Source organism: Mus pahari, chromosome 16, assembly GCF_900095145.1.
Source record: "Mus pahari chromosome 16, PAHARI_EIJ_v1.1, whole genome shotgun sequence".
Taxonomy (NCBI): domain Eukaryota; kingdom Metazoa; phylum Chordata; class Mammalia; order Rodentia; family Muridae; genus Mus; species Mus pahari.
In genome coordinates this window covers 46347260-46374592 of record NC_034605.1, presented here as the reverse complement: position 1 = coordinate 46374592, position 27333 = coordinate 46347260, and the positions used below count along the sequence as shown (strand labels likewise).

The window sequence follows — 27333 nt, the reverse complement described above, 5'->3', positions numbered from 1 at the left end:
GTCAGGCACTGGCAGAGCCTTTCAGGAGACAGCTTTATCAGGCTCCTGTCAGGAAGCTCTTGTTGGCATCTGGAGTAGTGTTCGGGTTTGGTGGTTGTTGATGGGATGGATCCCAAGGTGGGGCAGTTTCTGGATGGTCATTCCTTCTGTCTCTGTGTCACACTTTGTCTCTGTAACTCCTTCCATGGGTATTTTGTTCCCCCTTCTGAGAAGGATGGAAGTATCCATACTTTGGTCTTCCTTCTTGATTTCATGTGTTTTGTAAATTGTATCTTGGGTATTCTGAGCTTCTGAGCTAATACCCACTTATCAGTGAGTGAATATCATGTGTCTTCTTTTGTGATTGGGTTACCTCAGTTAGGATGATATTTTCCAGATCCATCCATTTATTCTATTTGTTTTTAATGGAACTGGGGATTGGCCTAGAGCAGTGTTTCCCAACCTGTGTGTTGAAACTGCTATGGGTGTGTTCACAGGGGTCACATATCAGATATTTACACTATGATTCATAACAGTAGCATGATTATAGTTATAAAGTAGCAACAAAATAATTTTTTGGTTGAAGGTCACAACGGTATGATGAATAGCATTAGGAAGGTTGAGAAGCATTGGCCTAGAACATTGTACATGTTAGGCAAATGCTCTACCACTGAGCTGTACGTCCCAGGCCACCTGTAACTTTTAAATTTAATAATGAATCAAGTCATTTTAATTTTCACACTTACAGATCTAGTCTATAATGTTTTAGGAACACATAACAAAGGATTTTTAAAAGATTGTGAAGAACTTACAGGTATTTTGCAAAATGAAGACATGGGATTTTAATTTGCATGGGTTTAACACAAGTCTACCAATTTGGAACAAATCATATCTCTGTAAAAGTTTCATTTAAAAAAATGATGATAGATAATGCCAACGTTACTAGTGTTGAATGAGAAAATTCCATACAAAAGTACCTACCACTTTGAGAAGTTGTATGCCTTCCAGAAGTCTTTCTGCCTTGAAGAATAGATGGGGATAGAGGTGGAGTGATGCCTAGAATTCTCCGTGTTCATAATCTTTCATGTGGGGTCAGAGGTCTTGCTGGATCAGGCTTCTTGAATTTAAATTATAGCACGTATCCTGGCTTCAGAACCCCAAATCATCAGGGTTCTAAAATGGACATGGTTTCTCTTGCTTTGTTTTCTCTGTTGTGAAGTGAGGCTGCATAATACTTTTCCATTGGATTGTTTTGAATATTAAACAAGTTACTAAATACAATGTTCTTAAAACAGCGCTTTTTTTTTAAACAATACTATATAATGTTAACTGTTATTTCTTAAGTATATCTTTTTTTTTTAAGATTTATTTATTTATTATATGTAAGTACTCTGTAGCTGTCTTCAGACACACCAGAAGAGGGAGTCAGGTCTTGTTAAGGATGGCTCTGAGCCACCATGTGGTTGCTGGGATTTGAACTCTTCACCTTTGGAAGAGCAGTCGGGTGCTCTTACCCGCTGAGCTATCTCACCAGCCCATCTTAAGTATATCTTGAGATTCCTCCTAGAAGTTGTGGTTACTACTAGAAATTTTAGTTTTGTTAGAATAAAATTTTTGAAAAAATAAGTTTTGGCCACTGCCAAAATTTACTGTTTTTTATAAAAACCCAGTAGTAAAATAATTGATTTAGAATTCCAGTTAGAATGTTTAGTCAGGGTTTTCTCCCTTGTCCTATGCCCATTATCTCCCTTTCTTCCTTCTTCCAATTAATGCCCTCTACCACCTACCTGCCCGTGTGTGTGTGTGTGTGTGTGTGTGTGTGTGTGTGTGTGTGTACGCACGCATATGTGTTTAAACCAGTGAGTTTCATTAGGGTTACTTATACAGATTGGGTGATGGGTTCTTTACAGGAGCAGGAACATCTTATCAGTAGCTACACCTCTGAAGAAAAACGTCTCTCCCTCACCTAACAACCTTTAACTACACGTAGATCCTTCCTATGAAACACAGTGTTGACAAACCCAAGCTTGTGCAGATAATATTGTCTGCTGTGCCATGCTTAGAACACAGCAATTCCATAGTAGTCCACTCCTTCCTCTAGCTCTTAACATTCTTTCCATATCTCATCTGTGATGTTCCTTGAGCCTTGGAGAAGGTAACATAGATTTCCATTAGGGTTGAACATTCAGTGATTACTTACTCTCAATACTTGGCCAAAGCTGACAGCAGCACTAGTCTGTGGGCAGAAACATAAAAACTTAGAAGCCAATTTACAGACACATCATGGTCCAGTTAGCAAAACAGTAATAGTAGTTTTCCCACTAGAGCCAGTGTCCTTCTCAGCCATGGGCTTTCGTCCAGGTTTATGGAATCAGAAAGTGTATGTGGTTGATGATGCCACTACTGTTTATTTCACCACTAGGCACAAGATGCCTGGCAAGTCAGTACTAGAGCATCATACAGCGTCCACAGGTGAGGTGAGGGGGACTGTTGGCGACTCTGGCCCCCAACAGCCTGAATGGCACCTTTTGGGACTATGACCAATAGGGAAGAGGTGTCCAGCTTAGCTCCAGCTTGGTGTCTCTGTGCTATAACTAAAGCTTGTCTGTGGTGATAGTCTTAACCATCTATGTTTGATAGGCAACTACAAGCAATGACAAATAATTGTTTTAGGGGCCATAGAGGCCTCGCTGGCCAACAGCTCATAGGGAGGAGGCCCAACTATATCTGTCTAATTTGTAAATGTGCATTTAGTTTGCATGAATACTGCACAAGGTAACCTAATTATTTGAAAATATTTTTACTGAAAAGCTATTTCATTGTTACCACAATTCAATAAATGTCTGTTTATTCAGTACTTACTGTGTGTATTGGGGTTGGGGAGATACATAGCTCAGTTGGTAAAGTGCATACTACACAGCATGTAGGCTTGAGTTTGATCCTCAGGACACACATTTTTAAAAAGCCAGCTGCATGGATGGTGGCCTGCACTGGAATTCCAGTCCTGGGGATACATAGCTTGACATATCTCTGGCCAACCAGTGAATTTTACTCCATTGCATTCCAAGCTAGTGAGAGTCTTCTTCCCAAAAGGTTGATGCTACCTTTGGGACAATACCTGAGGTGGGCGATCTCTGGCCTCTACACGCATGCACACACCCTCACATATGCACCCCATAAATACACATGCACACTTGACTGTTTTGCATATTTGTACAGTTAGTTTTTTCTTGCTGCTCAGCTCAGTGTAAATCTGTTACCTACATATGCTAAAATCATTGGGCTGTGGAAGGGAGGCTGCATTTTGCTGCTTCCATTTTTTTTTTTTTTTCTTCCTAGCTGACTTCATTGACCCTCATAGGGCTGAGTCTTACCTTTATCAAAAATTTTCATGGAGGGCTGGTGAAATGGCTCAGTGAAAGTCCGATAAGCTGAGTTCAGTTTTTAGGACTCACAGTGGAAGGGGAGAACTGAGTCCTGGATGTCCTCTGACCACCACATGTGTGTTGTGGCACATACATAGTCCCCTTATACATATACATCACACAGCATACAGAAATAAGAAAATTGGTTTTAATGTTACTAGAAAGGAATGGAAAGGCGTATTTAGGTTCTGCTTTGATCCCCACCACCAGCATAGAAAAAAACGAGTGCCTGACTGAATCCACTCAGTTCGGTTTCTTTTGAGCCAGTGAACATGTAGTACTTGGCATTGCAGTGGTAAGCATGGCTATTTAAATGATAAGGTATATGTTAGTAATTTGGTAAAGTGAATGCTAAGAGTCATACCTCATTTGTGTGTATTGTGTGTCATAAGATAGAATTTTTTACTTGAAAGCGGTATTTAGTTTTAGAGCAACTGTGGTGAGTCGGAGAACTCTACTGTCCCTAAAGGATGGTAAATGACAGTTGTACTGCGTGACACATACCTCCTTACGACACTTGCATAGTGGGGAGAGTTTTCTCAAGTACTCCTGGGGGATGGAGATCTGACTCACTCACATTCTGAGTATTTCTGACGGGCTATTGCCGAGTCCTGCCTGGTTTGTTGTAGTTTTTTTTTTTTTTTAATTTTGTATTTTGGTTTTTAATTAGGTATATGTGGGCATGTCTTTGCGTAAGTGTCTGTCTGTGAGTTCTTGTGTCTCTGCAAGAGCAGGTGTGTGCTTGTTACTGCCCAGTCCCTTCTCTGTCTGCTTCCTTTGCTGGCTTCTGGACATGGTTTCACATGCTCATGTTTGCCCACCTCAGCTTTCAGGATCATTTAAATCTTGGAGAAGGAGTTAATATTAGTAAATAAAGTTAGGTGACTGTGAATGGTGGAAAGCATTGGAATTAGAGATGAGGAATGGCAAGTTTAGAAAGTTTAAAAGCGGGCTGGCGAGATGGTTCAGAGGATAAGAGCACTGACTGCTCTTCCGAAGGTCCTGAGTTCAAATCCTGGCAATCACATGGTGGCTCACAACCACCCATAATGAGATCTGACGCCTTCTTCTGGTGTGCTAGAAGACAGTTACAGTGTACTTATGTATAATAAATAAATCTTTGGACCAGAACGAACAGGGATTGAGTGAGTGTGATTGACTGGAGGGAGCAGAGGTCCTAAAATTCAATTCCCAACAACCACATGAAGGCTTACAACCATCTGTACAGCTACAGTGTACTCATATACATAACATAAATAAATCTTTAAAAAAAAAAAAAGTTTAAAAGCCATTGCTCAACAGGTGGTCTGTAATGTTAACAGAGTAGCATTGTGTTTGTTCTTTCTCTTTCTCTCTCTCTCCTCTCTCTCTCTCCTTTCTTTTCTTTCTTTCTTGGTTTTTTGAGTCAGGGATTTTTTTTTTTTTTTTTTTTTTTGGTGTGGGGTTTTTTTTTTTTTTTTTTTTTTTTTAATAGCCCTGGCTGTCTTGGAACTCATTCTGTAGAGCAGAGCAGGCTAGCTTTGCTTTGAACTCAGAAATCTGCCCGCCTCAGCCTCCCAAGTCCTGGGATTAAAGGTGTACGCCACCACTGCCCGGCTATGTTACTTCTTAAAAACAGAAAAAATAAAAAGCTGTACTTTTCTGTGGACTATCTTGACTCAAGAATTGTGGGTCAATCTTTATTCAGAAGTTCTAAGAATATATCAAATAATGGAATTACAAATTCTTAATGAGTTGTATCTATTAATGTAGTTTTTATAAAATTATATGATCATACAAATATCTCCAGTTTAAAAAGTGGTCCATTTTTCAGAAGAATGTATAGAGATGTTACAAATTAAATGCAGATCTAGATCTGATTAAAATTAAGATCATTATCTCATGTGCTTCCAATCAAGAATAACTTAAAATGTAACCTTAAATTTAGCTAATTTGGGGACCAGAGAGATAGCTCACTAGTGTTTGCAGAGGGCTTGAGTTTGATTCCCAGTACCCACATGGCAACTTCACAGTAACCTATCACTGCAGTTCCGAGGGCTCCAACACCCGCTTCTCGCCTTTGGCAGCAGGCACACAGGTGGCACACATACATGCAAACACTCACACAATAAGTAAATATTTTTTAAAAATCTTTAAAACAAACCCAGAACTTTAATTTTCATTAAGGGCCGCTACCAGACTCAGTGTGTTCAGATTCTCTTTTGTTTTTTCAAGACAGGGTTTTTCTGTGTAGCTCTGGCTATTCTAGAACTTACTCTGTAGACCAGGCTGGCCTTGAACTCACAGAGATCTGCCTGCCTCTGGCTTCCAACTGCTAGGATTAAAGGTGTGTACCCCACGGCCTGGACAGATTCTGAACTCTGTATAGCCCGTGATAGTATGACGAGTTCTTTGGGCAGCTTCAGCTATTGTTCATATTGGATTTGTTGTAATGGTAAATGTTTCATGATGTCTTTCAGTTACTTGAAATGATGATAACAAATTTCATCCAAGTGCCTTATTTTCTTCAATTGTTTAAGATTTTCATTTGAAAATTTCCTTTGTGATTTGTTCTTGTTTTTCATGTGCAGGTCATGGTAAAACCCCCAAAGATGCAGCATCTGTTCGAGCCACGCATCCAATACCAGCAGCCTGTGGGATTTATTATTTTGAAGTAAAAATTGTCAGTAAGGGAAGAGATGGGTAAGTGTAAATTTTGGTTGGCATAACCATTTCTATTCCTGGATATTTACATTTGAAATGATTCATACATGTGTATTATATAATTGGAAAGTTGTAATCTTGAAAATCTTAGTTTTGGAAAAATAGACTCTAAATATTACAGTACAGCATATTGGTCCTGGTTCAGGTTAAGTACTAGTAGAACTAAAGCTTTAGCTCATGATTTTAACAGTCTTTCTGGCAGGGTCATTATTAAAACTGAGAGTTGAGGTTTAAGCAGTAGAGTGACTCACTCTTCTGTAAATTCCACCGAGAAGCTAGATCTTGTACAGTTTGCTTAGTCAAAACCAGTAAGTGGCTTGTTAGGTATCTTAAAGGGCTTGGGGTGTAGGATTTGAGGCATTACTTGGAAAGTGGATGCTTCTGTGTTCTCTATTCAGAGCTTCCTAAAGGAAGTGAGTGTATGGTGTGGAAGCTTCAGAGTGAAAACTCTGACTGTGGAACCAGCTTTAGTTCAGTGCCCTTAAGATAAATGAACATTAGAGTCACTTATTGGACTATTACATATACAGTTTGGACCTTAACCAAAATATTCTTAATCAGAAGTTTTAGAAATAGAGCTTCAGTAATGATGTAGGTATTTTGAGAAAGGTCCACCACAGGAAATTTTGGTGCATATCTCTAGTTAAGAACTAATGCTCTAAAGTCATACTATTTTCTGATACTGTACTGAGATATTAGAGAGTCCTTTAAACAACTCTAGGGTCTTCTGTCCAGTTTCGAAGATATTGGACTCTTCAGGTAAGGTGACTTGTGGGTCTTGTTTTGGTTTGTTTTTGAATCCTCTTATTGACCTTCTTTTGTTTGATTAACAAAAAGTAAGTGTCCAGGACATCATTCTTCACTTTGCTGGACTCAGTGCCAGCAGTACCAGAGGCTGAAGGGAAAAGCTTGGCCTATTGCCTATTTACCAGGGTTGTCAAACCAAACATAAAACCAGAGATTTCCAAGAGAAAGCTGAACTCTATAGTTACATATTCAACTTGTTTACTTGGCTCCATAGTGCTGCTAGTGCTTATGACTGTCAGGGTCCTCCAGAGCTTTCATTCATGTATCCCATCTGTGAGGATTTCAACCTTAAATTCTCATGGCTACAAATACTCTGAGCCTTAAATCTAATTTTATGTTTCATATATTCCCTTGAGCTCCAGTCAGATATAGCTCCAAAGATGTTTGCAGTTGAGTGTTCCACAGTCATTACATTTAGCTTGTTTGAAATGCTTTCTCAGAACCAGTTAGTTTAGTGCTTCCCCTGTTGGCATAAACTTGAGGATTTCTAATTTTTATCCTTTCCTTGTTGTCTCCACTGCACCCCCCCTTCGTTGGGTCTTAGTAAAGTTTATCTCTGGAGTTCCCAAGGTGGTTGGCAGTTGCCTCCCAGGTGCTCCCTGTTTGCAACTGTCTTTCTCAGACAGTCCTGACTTGGCTCTGTCTCTTCCTTAAAATCATTTGGAACATAGCTTTAGGGCTAAAATATGAAACTTTTACCAGTCATTTATGATGTGACAATTGTAATTTTTTTCTTTCTCATCTGTTTATAGCCAGGCCTTCTCATCTTTTTCCTTTTATGTTTAGCCCTTTTGGTACAGAGATCTGTGAGGTTTTACAAATATGTGCAGTCATAACCACTGTAGCTAGTGAGCAGGGTATTCCGTCGCTCTGTCCCTTGGTATATGGCCCTTTCTGTCCAGCCTGGCAACCACTGATGGTTTTCAGACTATACCTTTGCCATTTCTAGAGTAGTGTATACATGAAATCATAATGCGTAGCCTGCTAAGTCTGCCAGCATTTGCTCTGAATAATGAACTCATAAGATTCATTCTTGTTGCATATTTAGAGAACAGATCTTTTTATTTATTGCTGAGGGTATAGATGATCAAACCAGTATGCTAGCCCACTCCCTAATTGAAGGGTAAGTTTCCACAATTACAAATGTAACTAGTATCAACATTTATATATGCAAGGTTTTCTGTAAATTTTACTTGGGTAAATATTCAGGAACAAGATAGCCAAATTGTAGGTAAATGGCTTTTTGAGGAATCTGAGATAGTTTTTGCAAAGTAGTCTGACTAATGTGTCTTTCCACCAACAGTGTGAGTATTCCTCTTCATCTGTGTCTTTGTGTATTGTCAGGGGTTTTGTTTTTTTTCCCCCACTTCTTTTTTTATTTTTATTTATTTATTTATTGGCTTGTTTATTTATTTGGAGACAGGGTTTCTCTGTATAGCCCTGGCTGTCCTGGAACTTACTTCGTAGACCAGGCTGGCCTCGAACTCAGAAATCCGTCTGCTTCTGCCTCCCAAGTGCTGGAATTGAAGGTGTGCGCCACCACCGCCCGGCTTTTTCCCATTTCTAAAAATCATTTTGATAAAGTCTACAAACCATTGTGGCATATTCTCATTCTCTCTCTCTCTCTCTCTCTCTCTCCACACACACACACACACACACACACACACACACACACACACACACACACACACGGTGTTATTACTTTGTCCTTACACTTCCTGTTCTCACTGGGTTTTGTTGTTGTTGTTTGTTTAACTGTTGTAATGATGTCTGGCTTTTCCTGTGGCTGATTCTTAATCCTTGTCTACCCCGTGTCTATAAGTGTCTTGTCATTCTCTGATTGCACGTTTCTTAGGTTTCTAGTTCTTTATAGTTGCCCTTTCCTTTGCCTCTAGAGTTAGCTTCTGGTTCTCACTTCCTCTTTGCCAGTCTAGCTAATCAGTTTTTAAGTCCTAAATTCCGAGTATCTTTTTTGTGTGTCACTCCCTCTTACAAAACAATGTGTCATCGTTACATTTTGATCATGCCAATGATGATGCATATACCCTTGCATACTACTAACTTAAGGGTAGGGAATATTTCAAGTCTAGATACGAGTGAAGAAATGAATGGTTTTCTGTCTGTCTCTACTTCCGCCATTTCTAAGATGGCACAGAAGAGGTACCTCTTAGTTTTAGTCTTCAGCCTGACAGAATGCATTTGAGAAGCAGTCCTGTTGGAGCGTGTACAGGGAACAGACTAGTTCGCTCACCACTCCGTAATGTCCTTGAAGAAGTCTGTGCTCATCTGTTGATGTTACTTTAAGTAGACTTTTCTCTGAGCTGTGTTTATTTAAGAACAGGACAGGTAAAATTTGAATCCAGGGTCTTAGTTTTCTAGGAAAACTGTCATTGACAAGTTTTCTAATGAAATGACAAGTTTAGTGTTGTTGCCTCTTTGGACAGATGACAAAGAAGAGAGAATCTGGTGGAGTGTGGTGTGTGTGAGAGCACTGCTCGGATTGCCCTCTTACTGTCCTGGGCCTGCTGAGAAAAGCGAGGACTTGGCTATGGTGGTTGGCTGTGGTGGGCTTTTTTTTCTGCCTAGAAAATAAGGCTTAAAGGAAATTTGTTTTATTGCATGAAAGTAATTTTCTGATTTAGTTTCTCATTTAAACTAAGCATAATTTTTATGCTTATTCATAAAAATAAACATAATTTATAAGGACAATTTATCTGATAGGTAACCTGTCAATTTTTTAATTTAAAAATAGAATTTGAACACATTTCATTAAAAACCGCTAAAATTGTGTTAGGAACATGACCATTTTTTAGGAGACATTAAGGGTATATCCTTACTTTGTGTTTTTATGATTAATCAGTGACTGGTGAGAAGTTTCTAAAAATAATTTTATGAATGTAATTTCAGCTCAGGAATTTCAGTCAAGTTTTAAATTATGCATACTGATAGACACAGAGGCAGTAGAGAAACTGTTAACTCAAAATGTGAGAGAGAATAACATTTGAAAAATTTTTGTTATAACTCATTCATATGATATTTTTAACTCTTCAAACAAAATATTGATACCACTGTTTGACAGTGATTCTAGAAGAATTGGCAAATTTGTAGTCTTTGTTCTATTCCTCAATTTTTCTGCCTGTTATACCCTCAAAGTGTTCCTTTTGTGCTTATGGACTTAAGGCTTTTTGTTTTTGTTTTTTATTTTTGCTTTTCAAGTCAAGGTTTCTCTACCCAGCCTTGGACTGTCCTGGAACTCACTCTAGACCAGGCTAGCCTCAGACACACAGACATCTGTCTACCTCTGCCCTGAGCACTGGGAGTAAAGGTGTGCGCCACCATCTGGCTTTAAAGGCTATTTTTTATGAAGAGTAGAAAAGAAAGTTTCTCGTCTAGCTTTGAGAAAATTAAAGAGGAGGAGGAGGAAGAGGAAGAAGAAGAGGTGGTGGTGGTGGTGGTGGTGGTGGTGGTCTGGGGCCGGAGCTATGAAGATTAAGTTAAGGCAGTTAAGTTACTGCCCTTGTAGAGGTTCCCACTTCAGTGTGGTAGTGATAGCCTTTGCCTTAAAGAGCGTCAGAGTCTGAAGGATCTCTGAGTTCAAGGCTAGAGCTCCTCTCCATAGTGAGTTCCTGGTCAGCCAGAACTACATAGTGAGGCCCTGCCTCCAAAAGGATAAGTAAATAACATGAACCCATTCATTTGTTGTGTCAGCAGTTTACATATACTCGGTGCTTGTGTGTACTAGATTGATAAGAAGGCTGGATTGGGTGCTTGATACAGAAGAAATTAAGGTAAACCGGAAGAACAGTCTCAGTGGAGATGAATGGTGATGGTCTGTGCAAATGAATTGAGTTCTGGCTGGATAAGGAAGGAGTAGATCTGTGAGATGATAGACTCAGCCAAATGAGAGATTTATACATTGTTATTTTTCGTAAGGTTTAAGAAGAGCAGCGGTGTGTGAGTTGTGGTGGATTTGGTAAGATGCCAGGGGTATACATTACAGTGAAAGACAACTGAAGAGAAGCAAAGCTTTCTGAGAGGATTCGTGTGTGTGTGTGTGTGTGTGTGTGTGTGTGTGTGTGTGTGTGTGTATACACTGTGTACTACTGTGTATTGTGTATCTGCAGTAGACAGAAATACAAAGTATCCTGGGCAAATACATTACCTGAGATAACATGGACGGGGTAATCTTTTCTTTTGTCCACTGCTACAACTGTAAGCACTGGAGACTTTGAATGAGTGAATGAGAAGCTGTAGGCTTTGGGTACTTCTTGCATGAGTTATTAAAAAGAATTTTTATTGCATATACAAACTCACAGAGACTGACAGCGTGCACAAGACCTGCAGAGGTTTGTGCCAGACAGGATTCTAGCATGGAGAGGTAGATGTGGACACACCGCCCCACTCCTGACCAAGAAGCTGTGCACTTGATACTTGCTGGGAACACTAAGCCTGTCAAGTCGCACTCCAAGGCAGGCTGTGTCCTCAGGAGTAGATGTATAACACAGAAATGACTTCATGGAATTGGTTGGGTGCGGGGAAGGATCTGGGATTAGTTGGCGGAGAGGAATGTATATGATCAAATATGAAAAATTTCAAAATAGTAGAATGATTTCTTCAATTTAGTCTGTGTGTGCATGCGAGTGTGCATGCATGCATTTGTGCCATGTCCTGTGAATGGAGGCCAGAGGAGAACTTGAGGGACTTCAGTCTATTACCACATGGGTCCTAGAGATTGAATGTAGATGGTCAGGGTTTCAGCAGGTGCTTTACCCACTTAGCTATTTTGCCAGTCCACATTTTTAATTGATCACTGAGCCCTTTTCACCATGAAATATCTTCATCTTTTAAAAAATTACATTTATTTATATGTACGTATTTAACAAGAGCCCTTACTCTGAGCCATCTCACTAGCTCTGCTTTTTTCTGTTTAGGGCCAGATGTGGTGGTGTACACTTATCCCAACACTTGCAAGGCAGAGGCAGGCAGATCCTTGTGAGTTAGTTCAAGGCCATCCTGGTCCATGTAGCCAGTCCTAGGCCAGCCAGGGTTATATAGTGAAATCCTGTTAAACAAAACAAAAACAAAATAAAACCAAAAAACTCCACAAAACCACAACTCAAAGAGTTGTATTTAATTAGCTCACAAAAGATTAGGTTTCTTTATCCATTATTCATACCTACTTGGTTTTTGATTGATGTCCCCTTTTTACAGCTTCCTGCCCCAGCCCCCACAACCTCCCATTCCTGGTAGTTTCCTTTTTACTTTCATATCTTATGTGCTCTACCACCCTTCCTGCTCTCCTGTGAAGTTTCTTTTTATGTCTCACATGGGCCCCTTTCTGGTTTCCTGGCTTCTACATGAATGCACATACAGAAAAATTAAAAGATAGAGTCTGCATATTAAAGACAACATGCATCAATTTTCCTTGTTTTCATCAAGTTCTATTGTGTATTTGTACCATATATTTACATAAATCTGTTCTCTTGAGGGACGTTCAGGCTGATTTTGTTTCCTGGCTATTGTGACCAGAACAGCAGCAAGCATGGATGTGCAGGAGTCTCTGCTGTGTTGGGAGTCCTTTGGGCCTATGCTGTGTTGTACTTCTAGCTTTTCTGAGTGTGCTCCACAGTGATTCCATGGTGACTGCACCAGTTTATGCTGTCATCAGTAGTGAATAAGTGTTCCCTTCCCAGTCTCCATGCCAGCATTTGTTCTCTGGATAATAGCCATTTGGACTGGGGTGAGACGGAGCCTCATTGTAGTTGAACTTCCCAGATGGTTAGAGCTCTTCTTCTTTTAAGAATTTTATCAGTTCTGTAGCCATGCTGTGATTGAGTTGTTTTCTTGTTTGTTTTTGTTAAATTTTTAAAAGTTTTAAAAGTGTATTCCAGGTATTTGTCTGTCCTGCTAGTTTGTAGCTAGCAAAGATTTTCATTCCTTCTGTAGTTTCTCCCTTCATTTGATTAACGAGTTCCTTTGCCATGAAATTTTCTTCTCATTCTACAGTGTGTTACTGTTGTGCAGTGGTGAGTGTGTCTCCTGGGAGCCTAGAGTCCTGTTCCAACAGCCCTTGCCTCTACCAGTTCTAGAGTCTCACGTCTTAAGCTATGGTCTTGATCCGTTTGGACTTGATTTTGTGCATGGGGAGAGATAGTTTCATCTTTCTTTGTGTAGACATTAAATTTTCCTGGTTCTGTTTTTTGAAGAGGCTGGTTTTTTTTCTCCTTTAAATTTTTGGGAGTTATACCTTTGGCATCCTGTTAGAAGTCAGAGGACAATAGCTGTGTAGGTTTACATCCCACTGATTTACCTGGCTGCTTTGTGCTAGTACCAAACTGTTTCTGTTACAGTGCCTGTAGTATAACTGGAAATCAGGTATATTGATACCTCTAGCATTGTTCTTTTTTGCTGAGGATTGTTTTGGCTGTCTGAGGCCTTTTATGTTTCCAAATCAGTTTTAAGGTGAAGTTGTCTATTTCTGTGACGGATGGTGTTTGAAATCCAGTTGGGAATCTAAGTCACTTTTGCTTACTTGCATTTTGAAAGCATTAAGGAGGGTGGAAGCAGCATTTTTGTTGAACAAGATTAGTGTGTTTTGTTTTGTTTTGTTTTTTAGTATAGAATAGAGTTTATTTAGGGCATGGGGAGGGGAGTTAAGAGAGTAGTAGAGGCAGAGAAAGGGAGAGAATAGAGAAGTGGGACCAGTCATGACTACATGGAGAGAGAGGGGAAGATGTAAGAGAAAATATGAGTTCTTTTTTTTTTTCTTTTTTCTTTTTTTTCTTTTCTTTTTTTTTTTTTTATGGTTTTTCGAGACAGGGTTTCTCTGTGTAGCCTTGGCTGTCCTGGAACTCACTCTGTAGACCAGGCTGGCCTCGAACTCAGAAATCCGCCTGTCTCTGCCTCCGAAAATATGAGTTCTTTAACAAAGCACTTAATTACTGTGTGAAAAGTGACCCGAGATATACAACCAGTGTATTCCTTCAATGTTCTAAAGTTGCTTAGTACACTTGAGATCTCAATCAATTCTTGTTGTAGTAGTAATTTTATATGTAACAATTGCTGGTTTTTTAAAAGTTATAAACTATCAATATTCTTTTTTTAAGGCATTTTTTATTAGATATTTTCTTCATTTACATTTCATATGCTATCCCCAAAGTCCCCTTATATCCTCCCCCCTCAAGGTATCAATATTCTTAATTCAAAGATGGAAATCAACATCTTGTGAGACAGATAATAGCATAAATACTTGTTATTGTAGCGATAATGCGATTGAACATAAGGCTTCATGCTATGTGTCCAGCTTTAATATATTTGAAAATCCCTACAGTTCAACTCAAACTGTGTTGCCATTTTGTGTTTTTTTTTTTTAATCCTGTTTTCCTTTATTCAAACTGATTTTAACAGCACTGAGAAATGAGGTTTAAGGTGTATTTGGATCACAAAAGAGAAACTTTTTAACATTGTATGAAATCATCATGATACCCAACTTGCATTTTGTTATATTCATTACATGAAGTGACCGACCGACCGACCTACTTTCTTTTCCCTTCCTTTCTTTTTCTTCCTCCTTTCCCTCTCCCCACCCCTCCCAGCCCCCCTCTCGTTCTTTCTCACAAAGGCAATATGCTTATTTTATATGTTGAGTATTTGCTGTTTGCTTCTGCTGGACTCGGGTGAGAGTAAACTTTGTCTGTCATTGATCTTTTGTCCTTTTAATGGATGATTTGGTGGTTGGTAGAAATGTTGTACAATGGTTGAGGACTAGTGCTTGTGGCTGGGTAGAAAACATTAGTAAAGAATACTGAGTTGGTAAAAAGTTGAGCTGCTGCTGATGGTGAGCTGACTCAGGAGCTAAAGGTGCTTGCTGCCAAGCTTGATGACCTGAGTTGAATCTCTGGGCCCTACTTGGTAGAGGGAGAGCCAATTCCCACAGGTTGTACTCTTAACTGCATGAACATGCTGCCATGTTCTGTCTGTCTGTCTGTCTAATATGCCAGGTGTGGTGGCACACTCCTTTAACTCCTAGCACTTGAGAGGCAGAGGCAGGTGAATCTCCATGAGTTTGAGACCAGCCTTGCCTATGTGGTAAGTCCCAGGCCTACATGGGGCTGCATAGTGAGACCCTGTCTCAAGAAACAAAGAAAACCAAAAATGGGCTAGAGAAATGCTTCTGCAGTTAAAAGCAGGAAGCTGAGGGCTTACATCTTGCACCACAAGCGTAAAGCAGAGAAAACAAACTAGAAATGATGTGAGTTTTGAAAACTCTCAAAGGCTCTTTCTAGTGGCATACTTCCTCCTAAGCCTCTCTGAGACAGTGCCACCAAGTTCAAATGCCCAGGACTAAGGAGATTTCATCTATTTGGGTGTGGCCTTGTTGAAGGAAGTGTGTCACTGGGAGTGGGATTTGAGATTTCAAATGTTCAACCTATGCCCAGTATCTGTCTGTCTGTCTCCTCCTCTCCCCCACTCCCGCCAGCTGATCCAGATGTAGAACGATTGGCTCCTTCTCCAAACCATGTCTCCTTTGAGTGCCACTCTTTGAGCCTATGGAGGCCATTTTCATTCAGAACACCATATCCTGTGACCTCTCACCTAAACATCAGGCTGTTTTCAAGATAGTGTCTACTTTATTGTATTTTGTAATTTTAACATGCTAAATCATGTTCAGTGTTTGTTATTTTTTAACATGACAAAGGATTTGCATATTATTTCTCATTTTTCCCCTCTATAAGGTCTTCAAAACAGGCTTTTCTTTGTTTGTATATATTTTGGGTGTTTTGCCTACATCTATGTTTGTGTACCATGGACATGGAAATACCTGTAAAGGGCAGAAAGTGATCCCCTGTAACTGGAGTTAAGACTAGCTGTAAGCTGTGTGTGCTGGGCATTGAACTCAGGAAAAGCATCCACTGCTCTTAAGCACTGAGCTGTCTCTTCAGCCCCAGCACTTTGTCGTTTGTTGTGTAATTTCCTATAGTGTGATAGTATAGAAGTGATAGTAATTGCTTTATCTCACATCTCATTTCCCTATCCATCCTTTGATTCATCTTCTTTTTTGATATTTTTCAAGGTAAGTTTAACCCCTTAACTGTCATAAGTATATTTTTAGCTGGATCTATGTACCACCATTTATTGTGAACCACTGTTTTAATCATCAGCTTGATAAATGTGACATGGTCAAATTGGAATATGTATCTGTGTTTCTCCTGGTGGAATTTTAGGTGATGAGGTAGGTATAGCACGGTGCCTTTGTGACACTGCTTTTGTGTATCCTAAATAGTAACTGTTTGGCGTTGTGTAATGGCAGCTCGCTGCAGTTGTAATTTGCATTTTCTTGATGACTAGTAGTGAAAACACATGTTCAAGCCTGTGACCATTTGCAGTGAGAACAACTGTGATATTTTTTTCCTACCTTACGGGTTTATTTTCTTTTGAATCTATCTATCTATCTATCTATCTATTTTGGTCTTTTCAACTTTGGGAGATCGTTATGAATTATTTTTCGTGCTCCATTCTTTTTCTCTTTGTCTGTCTTTCTTTTTCTTTCTTCCTTTCTCCCCCCCCCCCCATCCCTTGGATGGAAGATGGATCAGATCATATTTTACTCCTTGATTTAAAAATTTCAATAAAATTTACTATCATTTTAATGATGTTTTTTGTTCTTTTCTGTGTTAATGGTTGCCTTGGCCCATGCATTCTTTCATCTGTTTCTGCTGAAATTAATCCATAAAACATTCTTTGGTAAGAATCTGTGGTTCATAGATGATTAGTTTTTATATGCCTTGATAGCTCTTTCTTTTCTTCTCATTCTTACTGCTTTCCTTGGGCACTAAAGTTCAAGTCTGGATGCTATTACCATCAGTACCTTGACCTGTGCCCACCACTAGGCTTTGACAAGAGCTGTTGAGAATGGGTGTCTGGTGACACATGCCACTTATTTGTTGGTGACTCTCCTCCTTGGTATCATTAATTTTTCTCAGTGTACCTTAAAGATAAGTCAGTGTTTAGCCTTCTCATGTTATACATTTCAATTTAGCAGCACACCTTTTGTTTTGTTTGGTTTGGTTTCTCTGTGTAGCCCTGACTGTCCTGGAACTTACTGTGTAGATCAGGCTGGCCCTGAACTCAGAAATCCGACTGCCTCTGCCTCCCAAGTGCTGGGATTAAAGGCATGCACCGCCCAGCTAGCAGTGTACATTTTAACTTTGGAAAATCACTAGATAAGTGAACTCAGCAGAGTGGTGTACCACTGGTTTTATTTTTTGTGTGTGATTATAATTCTTTTTATATAAAAATACCTACTTATTAACAAAAAAGGTGCTGCCAAGTTCATAGGTCAGTGGGTAAAAGGTATTTGTGCAAGACTGGATTCCCCTGAACCCACTCAAGTAGGAGGAGAGGAAGGTTGGGTGACGTTTCCCTTTGATCTGTACATGTCCATCCTCTCGAAGTCTGCTAATGGTCAGGAACTCAACGCTGCAGTCCATTGAGTTGATCATCCAGAATGGATTCTTGGTACTGTTGATTTTGTTTTTTATTTTAGGATTTTGCAACCTCATTTTGATTATGAATTTTATTCTTTTTCATCTATTTTTTGTGTGATTAGCATTTTAATTTAATTTTTTTTTAGTACAGTTTATACTTATTCCAACTCCCTGGAACCTAGTCTAGAGCAGTGATTCTCAACCTTCCTAATGCTGCAACCCCTTAATACAGTTTCTTATGTTATAGGGGCCCTCAACCATAAAATTATTTTGCTGCTACTTCATAATTGTAATTTGTTTCTGTTACGAATCATAATATAAGTATCTGAGAAGCAGGCTATCTAATAAGACCCCCGTGAAAAGGTCATTGAGCCCATACCCACAAAAGGGTTGCGACCTATAGAGTTCTTTTTGGAGTTTCTAGGTCTTGCCTCAGGATAATTTGAAGAGTGTTACAGTCCAGTCCAGTCCATTAATAACTGGTTTAGATTCTTGTTCAGATTTCTTTCTTGCCTTCTAACCACACCATGGCTCAGGTAACAGGTGATTCTTTTTTTCTTAGTTTTCTTTTAGTATGAGAGAGGTTTGGTCCAGTCTTTGTCATTAAACAATAAGCTTGGTGATCAGCTAGTTTTGACTGGAGCAACTTGGGAAGAAGTAGCTTAATTGAGGGATTGCCTCCATCGGTTGGCTTGCAGGCAAATCTGTTGGACATTTTATTAATTAGTATTATTAATAATTGATGTAGATGGGCCTACCCAACCCACTTCCACTGGGGTGGTCCTGGGGTATAAAGGAAAGCAGAGAGAGAGCAAGCCATGGCAGAGCAACATTCTTCCGTGGCCTTGGCTTGAGTCCCTGCTCCAACTTTCCTTTGTGATGGGTTCCCTAAAGTGTAGTGTGAAAGACCTTTCTGCCTTCGGTTGGTTTTGGTCATAGGGTTTGTTGTAGAATAGAAAGCAAACCAGGACACTCCTGTCGTAGAGCTTTGTGAGGTTTTGTTTCTCCAAAGAAACTTGTAGGCACAGGGGAGTGGGTACACAGTCACAGCCTGTGTCTCCCAGTGAGCTTGGGTTGCTGTTGCTACACTGTAACAGCACAAGCTGCATGGGCCAGTCTGCGGCCAACCTACACTCATAGTGGGCTTTAACTAGTAATCTTGGGAATTTCATTAACCTTTAGTTAAGCAGGGAATGCCTGCTATTTACTTAAGTCTTGTCTTTTCTTGGAACTCTATATTTGTGTATATAAACTGTAAAATCTTTTTTTTCTAGTTTAAGAAGTTGGATTGGAATGTGTCTTGAAATGTACTCAGTGTACCTACAGCTTTTAAAACAGCTGTTCTCAGCCTGTGACTCTCAACCCCTTTGGGGATTCAACGACCCTTTCACAGGGGTCACCTAAGACCATTGGAAAACATGGGTTTACGTTATGATTCATAACAGTGACAAAATTACACTTACGAGTAGCAATAAAAGTAATTTTATAAGCCGGGCGTGGTGGTGCACGCCTTTAATCCCAGCACTCGGGAGGCAGAGGCAGGTGGATTTTTGAGTTCGAGGCCAGCCTGGTCTACAAAGTGAGTTCTAGGACAGCCAGGACTACACAGAGAAACCCTGTCTCGAAAAAACAAAAAACAAAACAAAACAAAAAAAAGAAAGTAATTTTATGGTTGGGGGGGTCACTACAACATGAGGAACTGTATTAAAGTGTCACAGCATTAGGAAGGTTGAGAACCACTGTTTTTTACAGTTATTTGTATTGTCAAGTTATCTAGATACATGTTGTGTTGTGCCTGTAGATTTGATACATTGTTTTTCAGCTTTGCTAGAAAACTTTATTACTATTTTGGGGTTTCTGTGACTGTCACAGTGCTCCTATTTTCAGCTGTCTATTGCTGGAATACGAACTTGATTTTCTTAATATCCAGTTCCTCTTTTGAAATATTTAGTTAATTTTAATGCTTTGAATAGTTTCTGTGGTTTTTGTATGCATATAATTATACCAATTACAAATGAATACATTGTTTTCTAATGTTGTACTGGTTATTATTTGTTTTATATTAGATTTTTAAAGACCTCCAAAACAGTGTTTAACAGATACAAGTAACTCCTTGTTACTGTTTGAAATGGAAATGGCTTCACTGATTTTCACAGTATTGTTTTGTGTGGGCTTGTATTAGAGTTAGGGGAAACAGTATCACACTTAAGTAATTTCCTTTTCTCACCTTTACTAGATGTTTTGTGAGGAATGGTAGCTGAACATTATCAAATGACACATAATCATACAATTGTAGACAAAGTATAGAGTTTAACAAATTGTATTCAATTTGCTTTTTCTGTTTTTGCACTTGTAGGTGTTTTTTATTTACTTTAAATCTTTGAATTTCAGCTTTTATTGGTATTTATAAGGTTTTGAAATTTGTGTATTGTTCTAGAAAGCCTTTATTGACAGCTTGATTAAAGCCTAGAGTCATCTGAGGCTAGAATTGCCCAAATCGGATTGACCTGTTTGCAGGTCTGTGGGAACCTTTTAAACTCAAGCCAAGAGAGTAAAAGAGGGACTTGTAGGGAGAGGAAGACCAGCAGGGTTGAGCGGGACGAGCAAGGGCAAGGCTGATACACACCATCAAATAAGTATTCACAGAAGAGTATGTGCTAATGAAGCTGTCACATAGCATTAATATATGCTACTGAAATCTTTCATTGTCTCTAAAACAGCCTTTTAGGGTTACAGTTTCTCAAAAACAAGTATAGAAGATCTCATGTGAGAAATATTAAATAATACAAAATATGTTTCCAAGAGGACACAGTGAAACTTCAGAACCCCCAAAATGGGGTATCACTTCTTATTTGGATATAATGTCAAATTCATGAAAAATATTTGGAGTTGTTAATAAGATTATACTACAGAATACATGTTGGAGTTTCTATATGACTATTTTCTAAAACTGAGCAAACTGACAATCTACCTAAACAAGGGACTCTAGTCTTCATTTATAAAATTAGAACAAAGTAATCATCACAAAAGAGTTTATTTGGCTTATACTTCAGACCACAGCGTCATTGAGGGAAGTAAGGACAGGAGGCCTGCCTGGAGGAATGGTGCTTGCTGGCTCACTCACCTCAAGTTTATCTAGCTGTCTTATAGCCTAGGGCCAGCTGCCTAGGGGTAATGGTGGGCTTGCCCACACCTCTCAGCAGCCATCAGTGCTAATGCCATTGTGCTTGCTGTATCACTGAAGAAAATGTCTCCAGGTTGTTGAGATAGCTTATTGAATAAAGTTATTGTTCTGCAAGCATGAAGATCTGAGTTGAGATCTCTAGTACCCACCTAGACATAGTGGGTTTTGTCTGTCACTCCAGTGGTAGGTAGGGTTCTGGAAAAGGTGGGTCCTGAGGGTTCACTTGTCCACCACTCTAGTTAACCCAGCAAGTTCAGTGAGACCCTGTCACAGAATACAGAAGGAGGTACCATTTGCCTTCACTACCATTCTGACTGAAACAATTAGAATCTCTAGAGTACTTTTGATTTGCATCCCCCCCCCCCCCCCGTGGCTAAGAATTTCGAACACTTTTAAGAGTATTTATTGGCGTTTTGTATTTCCTTTTAAGAATGCTGTTCAGTTATGTGGCACATTCTTTGATTGGTTGTCTTATTGTCTTTGTGTATTCTAGATATTAACCTTTCGATGGTATAGCTGACGATGATTCATACTGTAGAGTGCTCCGTTAACTGTTTTCTTTGCTGTATGGAAACTTTTTTTTTTTTTTAATTTCATGAGGTCCCATTTGTCTATTTGCTGGCTTTATTTCCCAAATGACTGAGTTCCTTTTCAGAAAGCCCTTTCCTAAGCCTGTATCTTGAAATGTTTTACCTACTTTTTCCTCAAGTGTTTTCAGAGTTTTAGGTCTTATGGTAAGGTCTTTGATATATACATTTGGTGTTGGTTTTTGTTCATGGTGAAAGTTCATGTCTACTCTTACTCTTCTACATGTAGACATCCAGTTTACTACGGACCATTTGTTAAAGAAGCTGTCTTCTCTCCTGAGTATTTTTTTGGCATCTTTGTAAAAACAGACAGACAGAACAAAAACCAGATTAGCTATGTAAATTTGTACCTGGCTCTTCCATCTATTTACTGCACTGATGTGTGTTGTTGTTTGTGGTTAGTGCCATGCTGCTGTGTTACTGAAGCTCTGGAATGTAACTTAACATTAGCTGTAGCCATAGCATACAACGTTATTTTTGCTCATGAATGCTTTGAATATCTGTCTCAGTTACTTTACACTTTGCTAGGACAGAATGGCTGGCAAAAACAAGGAAGGGAGGTTTGCTTTGGTTCACAGTTCAAGGTCACGACCTCCTGGTGGAGAAGTTATGGCAGCGGGAGCTTGAGGTTGATGGTGGCATTGCCTCCAAAGTTAGGAAATGAATGAATACTTAGTTCTCTTCTTTATTTTATTCTGTCTAGAGCCACAACCCAGGGAGGCCCCCACAGTTGGCAGATTGTTCCATAACAAGCCCATTTAGATGATCTCTTACAGGTGCACTTTACTGTCCAAGCAGTTTTTTTATTCCAAAAGGTTGAAAATAACTAAGTGTCACACTATCTGAGTGAGGTTTTCTAATGTGTTTTGTTATCCTTGTGTCTGTGCCACATGCTTGCCTGGTGCCCCTGGAGGCAGAAAAAGGGCATCAATCATATGTGAGCTGCCATATGGGTGCTAGGAATTGAACCTAGATCCTCCAGGTACTCTTAACTACTGAGCTATCTACAGCCTGAGTGAATTTAAACTTACAAATGAAAATTGAGAGTTTTTTCAATCTCTATATAAAGAGTGGCATTGAAATTTGATGGGGTTTACATTGAATCTCTAGATTACTTTTGGTTAGGGGAATTATTTTACAGAATTGATTATTTCAAATCTGAGTATGGAAACTTTCCATCTTCTCATATCTTCAGTTTTGAGTGTTTTAAAGTTTCCTGGATTGATGAGACAGTTCAACAAATAAGGGAGATTGCTGGCAAGCCTGACTACCTGAGTTCATTACATGAAGATTCACATGTTGGAAGGAAACGGGCAACTCCTACATATTGTCTTTTGGTATCTATGTACACCATGTTAACAAGTACCTGCACAGAGATACATGCAAAATAAGTGAATAAAAACATCATTTTCTTATAGAGATCTCTCATTTTGGTTAGTTTCCCCCCCCCCCAAGGGGTGTGTGTGCGTGTTATGTGTTTCCTGAAGTTGTGAATGGGCTTATTTCCCTGATAGCTTTCTCCGCATTGGTATATATGAAGGTGACTGGGCTTTGCATGTTAATTTTGTTTATTGCCACTTTTCAAAGTTTATCACTTCTAAGAGATTTCCAGTAGAGTCTTTGGGGACTCTTACGTAAAATCATATCTTCTGCAAATGAAGATAGATTGACTTCTTTGCTATTTGTATCCATTTTGTTTAATTTCTGCCTTATTGCTTTAGTTAAGACTTCAGTACCATATTGAATAAGAGTGAGGCAGCTTTGTCTTGTTCCTGGTTTTAGTGGAATGCTTTTGAGTCTTCCCTATTTAGTGTAACGTTGACTGTAAGTTTATCATACATAGTGTTTATTATGTTGTTATATTCCTAGTGTCTTCAAGACTTTTAACATGAAATACTTTCAAAGGCTCTTTCTGCATTTTGGGGGGGGGTGGCCATGTGATTTCTATTCTTGTCCATTTATATATAAAATTTGTAGTGTTTATTATAACCAACTATCCCTATGTCTCTGGAATTAAGCCAAGTTGATCATGGTCAATGAACTCCTTGGTGTTTTGTAAAATTTAGTTGGCAAATGTTTTGGTGACCCCCCTCCCCCTTTGTATCTTTATTTGTCTTAGTTACTGTTCTTATTATGAATAGATAGCATGACCAAGGCAGCTCTTATAAAAGAAAGCTTTTGTTTATAGTTTTAGAGCTTGGGCCATTGTCAATACGGCAAGGAGTAGATGGCACACATGGGGCTGGAGAAGTAGCTGAGAACTTTCCATCCTGATCTGCAAGCATACAGGCAGAGGGAGACTGGGCCTGGCATAAGCTTTTGACATTTCAAAGCCATACACTTCCTCGAACAAGGCCTTAACTTCCAAATCCTTCTAATCCTTTCCAAGAGTTCCACTTCCCATTGACTAAGTATTCAAATATGTGCACCTATAAAGCCTTTTGTCTTGAAGACACTGAGAATATAACTCAACATAATAAACACTGTGTATGATAAATCTGTAGCCAACATTACACTAAATAGGGAAGACTCAAAATCATCACATATGTCCATTAGAAAGATTGGTCTATGGTTTTGTTTTTAAATGTTTTTATCTGGTACTGGTATCAGAATTAATACTAGCTTTATAAAAATAAGTTGGTACTGTTCTGTCCCTTAGTTTAGGGCACTTTGGTGTTTGCTTTTGAAATTCTTAAAGTATTCAGTAGTCAATCTATTTGGGCTTGGATTTTGATGGCTTGGCAGATTTTTTTTTTTTTTTAACACTAAAATTTTGTGACATTTATTTATCAGGGGCGGTGTGTGATGTTCAGAGATTTAGTTTGTGGGGAGTTAGCTCTTTGTTCTATTGTATGGTCCAGCACCTTCACCTATTGAGCCATCATTGGCCATGGGTGGTTCCTTCCTGCCCGCCCCTAGTTGTTTCTGTCTCACTATTTGTAATATAGATCTGTTGGAAGTATTTATCTCCTTTTGGTTTAGTTTTGGTAGGTCATACATATATAGATATTATTTCTCCTATATTTTCCAATTTGGTGGGCTGTATATTTAAGGTATATCTTTGCAATTTTCTGAATTATTATATATGCTGTAAAGGCTTCCTTTTCATCTCTAATTTTCTAAAATTGAGTCTTTTTTTCTTTTGGTTAGTTTGGTCAAAGACATTTTTGTTTGTTTTGTTTTGTTTTGTTTTGTTTTTCAAGACAGGGTTTCTCTGAGTAGCCCTGGCTGTCCTGGAACTCACTTTGTAGACCAGGCTGGCCTCGAACTCAGAAATCCATCTGCCTCTGCCTCCCAAGTGCTGGGATTAAAGGTGTGTGCCACCACTGCCCGACAGATTTGTTGTTCTTAATCTTTTCAAAGAACTAACTTAGTGTGGTTTCTCCTTCTTGGCATGTAGAATGTAATATTGGCATTGTGTGTGTATGGAGTGAGAGGAAGCTGGTGACAGGCAGTCCTCTCCTTCCACCATGTAGATATCTGCCATGGATTAACTCAGTCATCAGGCTTGGCTCTGAGTGCCGTCTCACCCACCAAGCCAGCTCCCAGCCATTACTAAAACTTAGTTTACTGAATCTAGGTCTTATTGCTGGTTAATAGTGCTCTTTGTTGCTATGGAATACATTGTAATAACATTTCTGTGGCTACCTTAGAAGCCTCAGTTTGGGCTTGATTCTAATTATATTTTAGAGTATTTAGTGCTATGTCCATACCTGACTGTAATAACCTGCATTTCCTTTCCTTTGTTCTCCAACAGCTACATGGGAATTGGTCTTTCTGCTCAAGGTGTGAACATGAATAGACTCCCAGGTATACTTGCAAGTGAACTATAGTATTATTAGAGCCTGACACTTAGGACTGACGTTTCTGCATTAAATTGTTAAGTAATTGAAATAGTTGAAAGGTAATAGCTTTTTAAATTTTGATCACTTATATTATGAATTCTAAGTGGAAATGAATTAAATTTCATGTTCCTCTGTAGAATTTACATAACATAATATCTATGCTTTGTTTTTCTGTTAATGTTTCATCCTTTTAAACTTTATATACTGTATCCGCCACTTGAAACATTTTAATGTCTCTGGTTCTGTTGCCACCAGTCATATCCTGACCTTTAACCCATGTTAATTGTGTGCCCCTGTGAGAGTAGGGACAGATGACAGAAGTGAGCTCAGGAGTGTGTGGCTGATGTGGACTACTGTGTGAGAGCCAGTTAGCAGAAGGAAATGATTCTGTTTCCTGATGTTAAAAATCAATAGTAGCAGAAAATTTGTATTTAAAAAGCTAGCTGACCTATGCAGACTGCTACAGTAAGTGCATTGAATGGGCACATACCAAGCCAGTGCTGCTGCCATCTCACTGGATTCTTGTGGAACTGGATAGGGTTTCATCGTGTGCTTTTGCTAAAAGTTATGAAGGTTTAAGTGAGGTCTTAATTATAATAAGTAAGAATGTGTGTAGTTGGTATAAAATGCTTACAAATTACATGACTTTTACCTCTGGATCACCTTGAGAAGTTTGTGGTGACTGGAAGTTATACTTTACATTAAAGCACGCGTGTGTTATTCAAATACAAGCAAAATTCCTATGCTATATTAGCTCAAGAAGTAATGCATGGAAAAAACATAACCTGTCATGACTGCTGTGTTTATGTTCACATTCCTGGTAGAAATCCTTTCTCCTCAGTCTTGTTTTTACTGTTCTGGGTGGTGAGTTTATTTTCCTTAATGTTGTAGACAGCATTCTAATGCAGAAATCACTTTATAATTTAGTTGTTGAGAATGTAGATGGACATTTGGAGCTTTTATCTGTATAATATCTGTTGTGCTGCTCTGAGCTATTTTACAACGTTAGTGAAAAGTGACTGCTGAAGAGCCTTGTTCATCATTGTAAATATACTGAACCTGTCTCTCCAGGTTGGGATAAACATTCATATGGTTACCATGGGGATGATGGACATTCATTTTGTTCTTCTGGAACTGGACAACCGTATGGACCAACTTTTACAACTGGTGATGTCATTGGCTGTTGTGTTAATCTTATCAACAATACCTGCTTTTACACGAAGAATGGACATAGTTTAGGTACTGAGATGTTGTTTTAAATACAAAATAGCCAAATATTGTGATTATTTTACTAAGCATGATGGTTTTGTTTATTATGTGATTCTGTTTAATTATTCTATCCATGTCCACGTTAAGGAAGTGATAAAAATGTGTATTCCATTAAGACTAACTTATGTACAGAAGTAATGCTAGAAGTAACCACCCAGTCCTGAACCGTTCATCTTAAAGCATTCAGTTCTAAGAATAGTTGGGGGAGCAGTTAAAGGAAGTAAACTTTAGTAAAAGAGCAGGGTGGACATGCTTACACCTTAGGCCTGCTAATGGTGTTGCTGAAGGATGGTGTCTGAGACAAGTTTGTGGCACAGGACAGAATTAATAACGGAAATAAAAAGACACGTGAGCTAAAGTATGGCAGTGAAACAAAGACTCATGTTGTAGGAATAATACAAAATGAAAGGCTCTAGCCAAATGTGCATTCACTCATTAGTAGCATTGTGTGTAGTTATTGTAGTTTTCCTTTTTAAAAAAATGTGTTTTTATTGTATTTATGTGTACACTTGGGTGTGTTTGTGTGAATGTATGCCATGCACGTGTGGGTGCTGGAGGAGGCCAGAAGGAGGTGTGGGATCTACTGAGTTCCTGGTGATGTGAGTTGATGAGTGTGGGTGCTGAGAACTGAACTTGGGTCCTCTGGATGAGCAGGAAGAGCTCTTAACTGCTGAGCCATCTCTCTAACCCACTGTTCTTTTTAAATTGCAAGAAATGTAGAAGGTAGTGAGACTGCTCCTTTTTAAAACTTCATTTTACCATTGGGAAAAGTATATGCTCGCACAGATTATTTCTAATGGATAAAAATAAAAAGTAAATAATCTTAGAGGGCAGAAGCTGCTTTACTTCTGTATATAATGTAATACCTTAAATAGCAAGCCTTTGTGTGCCATGACATAAAAGAAGATTCTTAAGTTTCAGCTTGCATCGCAGCAGACTTCTGTGGTACCCCAGCACGGCCCATGTATAAAGTCTTTGTGCTCCTGTCTGGCTTAAGATTTTTGCTTAGAATTTTCTTTCCCCCTTCCCCCTTCCCCCTTCCCCCTT

The 27333-nt window shown here is 39.0% G+C and overlaps 1 protein-coding gene across 1 annotated transcript in view; it reads left to right on the top strand.

Moving 5' to 3' along the window:
- Ranbp9 (RAN binding protein 9) overlaps positions 1–27333 on the top strand; it is a 74557-nt gene that overhangs the window by 13873 nt on the left and 33351 nt on the right. The window contains exons 3-5 of the mRNA XM_021215456.2: positions 5975–6086; positions 24930–24982; positions 26089–26256. Coding sequence (XP_021071115.1) covers positions 5975–6086; positions 24930–24982; positions 26089–26256 — 333 coding nt within the window. The remainder of the gene's footprint in view (positions 1–5974; positions 6087–24929; positions 24983–26088; positions 26257–27333) is intronic.